Source organism: Embiotoca jacksoni, unplaced genomic scaffold (assembly GCF_022577435.1).
Source record: "Embiotoca jacksoni isolate LCO1_2020_lvr unplaced genomic scaffold, fEmbJac1.0.p SCAF_14, whole genome shotgun sequence".
Taxonomy (NCBI): Eukaryota; Metazoa; Chordata; class Actinopteri; family Embiotocidae; genus Embiotoca; species Embiotoca jacksoni.
The window spans coordinates 7,351,731-7,357,482 of record NW_027185274.1 but is presented as its reverse complement, the minus strand read 5'-3'; the positions used below and the strand labels follow the sequence as shown (position 1 = coordinate 7,357,482).

Below are 5,752 nucleotides of genomic sequence, written 5' to 3'. Positions count from 1 at the left end.
TACTAAAATCACAGTCTGTAATGTGATTTAAAGAACTTGAAGGCTTTCAATAGTGAGTCCAGTTGACACATTTTTTTAAGTGTGAGAACATGTCACTCTATGTGACAGACTTATATTTTGCCATTTTTTTCATCACTATTCAGTTGCAGTAATTGTCCAAGATTGCATTGCTAACAATCAGATGTAGCCTCTCAAATCACTAAACCAGCTCCACAAACATCAAAGCTATGCGGTCTGGTCGCTATCCATCGGCCTTTTATCTGAAATTAATGTACTTCAACAAAGGGGTTGTTTAAACAAAAGGGAAAATCACCTCTTGAAAACATTGTTTAAATGCATACAGTTCCTTTACAGGAGTGTAAATTTAGAAATAACTGAAGTAAGCCTAATCCCGTTGTGTGTCAACAGTAATGTACTGTGGCTCACAATAGAATACGCATTCTGCAGCATGTAAGGTAATACTGCAGCATTTTCTATCACCTTTATTGGGAACAATAGAGTTGAAAAATGACACCCATAACAATTCACAGCTTTTCTTTGGCTCATGAAACGATGTGGTTCTTAACTGACCCCCTGAGAGCTATCTGTTTGGATCTAGAGCATTTTCTTTTTTTTTTTTTTTTTTTTTTTTTTTTTTTTTTTAATCTTTGTGGCCTCTGTAGTCTTCTTCTGTCACCTATTTATGTTCTATATGTTCCCATATTTCATCTCAACACAGCTCTGTAGTTGTGATGAACAGAGGAAAATGTTTTTTGTTGTGCTGCACTTGGTTGTAAAGTAAAGAAAAGAGTCGTGATGTGTGAAACATTTTAATGTTGAGAAGTTTTGAATCAGTAGAGGAATGCATGCTTAGAAACATGTGATTCATATATTTAGGTAGGTAGGTAGGTATTTACTTTGTTAATCCCCGAGGGGAAATTTTTTTATTTACTTTATTAATTTATTTATTTGTTTATCATGATGACATACAGTATGCAGGGCCAACAAGATTATTATAACATGCTGACCAGTTGACCGCAACTTTTGGAAAAAAAGAAAGAAAACGATTTCCCCCAAACAGTGTCAATAAGACTGTGTGCGTGTACATATGTCTACAGTAAATAATGCCGCACGATTTGGTCATCTCCGAGATTCGCACAACCATGTACAGATTAGGACACATAGAGGCTTCACATTTACAGTGTCAACATCCAGTTGAAAGTGAATGCGACTGTGCAGAAGCTGCAATTCAAACAAGAAACGAGTAACTGAGCAACTTTGACAAAAGACTTAAACAATAGTAGCCTGAGAGTGTGACGGGATAGAGGGCAGCTTAGCCTTTGGTTTCCTGGCATCTGAGGTAAACACATCTTATTAGAGCCCAGGAAGGGTGTGCGTGTGTGTGTGTGTGTGTGTGTGTGTGTGTGTGTGTGTGTGCGTGCGTGCGTGTGTGCGTGTGTGTGTGTGTGTGTCTTTTGGGGCGGAGAGGTGCTTCATGCATCTGTAGGCGTAAACATCACCTGGCTGATTCCAGCACACAGAGACAGGACACTATAAATGGCCACAGGTGCTGGTCAACAGGCAAAAGAGGGGGACACACCTAAACTGAACAACTAGATCGGTTGTGAACAACGAAGAGAGAGAGACGGAGACGGAGAAGAGAAGATTGCCATTCATCAACCTTTAGATGTGCCACAAACAGTTTTCACTTGGGTGAGTTTGAACGAAAGAAACATCCACTATTATTTAGAAATTCTTAGTTTTCTTCTGTACTTCATTACAACAGCTAAGACAACAGAACATTTTTACTTTACCATTTACTTGACTATTTTTTTCTGCTGTAACGGATTATAATGTTAGATCAAGAGGGTCAGCCATAAACAACCAAGATACGTATTTCAAATTCTGAGTTCATTTTTAATAAGAAGACAGGGAACTCCAAAGTGTCCAAGGTAAATCTAAAACCACTAAGGACAGAAACACTGCTGTAATCAGAACCAGTGTAGTTTGTCTGTAACATTTTAATGACAGCAATAATAGCTCCACTTAAGTCAGTGAGGAGGCCCAATACAGGCACATTCAAAAGGTCTGTGCAATTTACACATACTATTATTACTTTGATTGCCTAATTCATTACATTTAAACTGTGATTTTAAATATGATTGTTGTTGAGGTGAAAGTGTTTGGACTCTGTGCTATGGCAGTAAAGAGTCTCTTCCCATTTGTCATTTCCATTCATAAAGTTGTTGTTTTTTCTCATGCAAAACAGTAATTTAAAGTAACTTATCATGTGTCATTGCATCATTAAAACCTGCCGTGTGGAACCACTAGGTTCAGCTTTTCAGGGATTAAAGCTTGCAAACAAGCAACACAGTGTGATTATCACATTTCTCTGGCAGAATAACCCGATTTGAGCTTTGAGAACTGCAAACAACAACATAAAGTCACTGCAGTGATCGTTATGTAGCTACTTCACACTCGCTAACAAGCACGCAAATGATCCAAATAGTCGTTTGCGTGACTTGGCAAGAACAGAGGCCACACTTATTTGGAAACCTCTGTACAGCCAATACTGCCAGTTACCATTAATCAAGTACCAGACCGAGGAGAATAAAGTCAGAGATTGTAATGGCTGTGAGCAGCTGCCCTTCTGGCCGGGCTCATTCAAATTATTTTAATGCCGTGTTTAGTTTGAGCTGCACTGCGAACCAACAAACAAAGATGATCCTTGTGTTAAGACACTTGCACGGGACCAGAATTCCCAAATTATTTGGTTTATTTGGAGCACTTATATGTGACGATTCGGTGGAAACTTTTGTTTCTCATTAACTTCAGGTCTTTATTGCTGTGCTGCATCCATCCAGGATTATACCCTTTCAGTGATGATTAAAATTGCAGTGGGACAGAGAAGCTTGGAATATGTGAGAGTGTGTATAAGCAGTCCACAGTGAGACTCAGCAATGCTCCCATGAGGAGAGGAGTAAAGCATTTGAAACACGTAAACAGGGATACTTAGATACTTAGTGTATGCAGAAGGAGGACAGTCCTCACTGGAAATATGAAATGTGTCTTCATTTTTTTTTTTGTACTAATATGGCACAAAAATTCAATCATTGAACAGCTTTCACTTCAGCCTCCGATTATTTTGCCCTATTATATATTGTCACATATTCAGTACATTACATTTGTCATCAGCTCAATAGATAGATCCACCTTTTTTCATTTCCATTTTCGGTGATTTTAAAGTGGACTTATACATTTATTTAAAGATAATTCAAAAGTGTGGTGTGGCCCCATTCAACCATTACCAGTAATGAGCAGATTATGTTTTATCAGTAGTTTTACATGTATTTTGTCATCAACGTAAGGACTTTATCAGTGACTTTATGCTTTATCAACTGCTTAATATTTTCTTTTTCTTTTTTTTTTTTTACTTAATATGCATTATTGTGTGTAAATACACTATATCTATATTTTCCAATCTCATTGTCTTGTAGGTCTGTGGTTTGAAGAAAATGTTTGGAGCCTTGAATAAACGCATCCAGGACTGCATGGCGGATAGAAAAACTTGCAAGACCAGACTAGTGACCAAAGATGGCCGCTGTAACATTGAATATGGAAACATCAAGTACAGCAAACACTTTGCCTTCCTGGCTGACTTCTGGACCACCTTCGTGGAGATCCGGTGGCGTTTTGTCCTTTTCTTTTTCATCGCCTCCTTCACCCTCAGCTGGTTCATCTTTGGCCTCCTGTGGTACTGGATTGCCCGCAGTAACGGAGATCTGACGTGGCAAAACACCATAGATCACGATGTCTGTGTTGACAATGTTGTAGGACTCACCACTGCGTTCCTCTACTCCCTCGAAACCCAGACCACTATTGGATATGGAGGCCGAGCGCTCACCCCTACATGCCCTGGTGCTGTGGCCCTTCTCGTCATTCAGTCCCTCCTTGGAGCAATTATCAACTGCTTCATGTGTGGAGTCATCCTGTCCAAAATCTCCTTACCTAAAAAGCGGGCTAAAACCATCACATTTAGCAACATGGCTGTCATCAGTCCCAAAAAAGGCTCTCTTTGCCTGTCAATCAGAGTGGCCAACCTACGCAAGACCCTCATGATTGGAAGCCAGATCTACGGCAAGCTGTTGAGAACGACGAACACACCAGATGGGGAGACGATCATCATGGATCAGGTGAACATTGACTTCATGGTGGACGCTGGGAAGGACAACCTCTTCTTCATTTGTCCTCTTACGCTTTTCCACATCATCGACAAAAGCAGTCCCTTCTTCGAGATGGCAGTGGACACGCTCCACAAGCAAGAGTTCGAGCTGGTCGTCTTCCTCGAAGGCACAGCAGAGTCCACAAGCTCCTCCTGCCAAGTGAGAACCTCCTTTATTCCTCAGGAGATTATGTGGGGCTACAACTTCCTGCCCATCATCTCCCGAAGCAAAGAGGGCAAGTACAGAGTAGATTTCTCCAACTTCTCCAAAGTGGTGCCGGTAGCCACTGCACACTGCGCCTACTGTTTCCACAACATCAAGGGTCATCACCACCACGCCAGAGACGGACATGTCAACCAGGGCTTTGAGGTCATTGATATCAATGATCCTCCAACTGTCACCAAGATATGAGATGGTGGAGACATTGACTGGCAATAGAGTGGAGAGAGTGGTAGAGGTTTGTACTTCTCATTGATGAACCCCACAAGGACAAACAGGTTCTGCAGGCAGGTGGGGTAACCTACTGGCAGACATGGGCAAATATGAAGCAAAGAAACCCACTCGTTTGTTATTCTTTTGTGATGATGACGGATGGGAAAGCCTTCTGTATGCTCATTTGTATGTAAAAACCACACCTTTCATTTGTCTGCTGACCAAAAACCTGTTTTCAGCTTCAATGCAAGAACAGAAAGTTTTCCCAATGGACTCGAACAAGGAAAATACAAATATGCTCTTGCTTCAGATGAAGACGGGTGTTTTTAATTTACCTCTGGCAGGTTTAGAGTATGGAATGTATCATCCTTTGTATGAATCTTACAATTGCTTGAAGAACCAGTGTTGGGGGCCCTGCTTGTGTCATAGGTGAGAAAAAATTGTTGTTCAATAATTCAGGCTACTCTAGGCTGTTGTGCACAGATAGATATTTGCACTTGAACCATTATAGTACGCTTTGCTATTCAGCTACTGAGCCACTGGCAAAGGGGTTGGGCTGAGGGGCCAGTCTTTTCAAACAGTGGGTGATGTTATGTTTTTTCTTCTTGAGTGAAGACGTTGTGTGAGACCAAAGCTCTCAGGAAACACTTAAAATATGGCTGCATGCGGCACTGGCTCTTGTACGAAACTCCATTTTGTTTTTAAAGTCTTTTTTTGTATCTGATCTCAGGGGGGAAATACACTGAAATAAAGGATATTTTTGTATTAAAAAAAAGCTCCAATTATTATTCTCTACCTAACCAGACTGAAAAAGTTTCATATAAAGAATGTGATCTAAAAGGTCAAAGCAGCATAATGACAGGTGTCAACCCCTATCGTGACTTTTCATCTGTAAACGAAGTGAAGTTGTGACAGCAAACAGGGGTCCAAACACAACAGAGTGGCAGTGTTTGGGAGATGAAAGCTGAGAGCTTACAGCCCATTATTTTGCCGGCAGGCTCAGAACGTGAAACCAGAACTCTCCACTTTGGAAAAATGAAGGCACATGTATGCCAGCGAGAAGCTTTAACAGGTTTCGTGAAGGCGGACCTCCCACAACATATGCTTGAAGTCACACC

At 40.9% G+C, this 5,752-nt stretch overlaps 1 protein-coding gene across 1 annotated transcript; it reads left to right on the top strand.

The window, feature by feature from the left end:
* Positions 1-1,574: 1,574 nt before the first annotated feature.
* Positions 1,575-5,409, top strand: kcnj1a.1 (potassium inwardly rectifying channel subfamily J member 1a, tandem duplicate 1). Its single transcript, XM_069147292.1, has 2 exons — positions 1,575-1,692; positions 3,477-5,409. The coding sequence occupies exon 2, from the start codon at positions 3,495-3,497 to the stop codon at positions 4,611-4,613; it is 1,119 nt and encodes a 372-aa protein (XP_069003393.1). The 5' UTR covers positions 1,575-1,692; positions 3,477-3,494; the 3' UTR covers positions 4,614-5,409.
* The last annotated feature ends 343 nt before the right edge of the window (positions 5,410-5,752 follow it).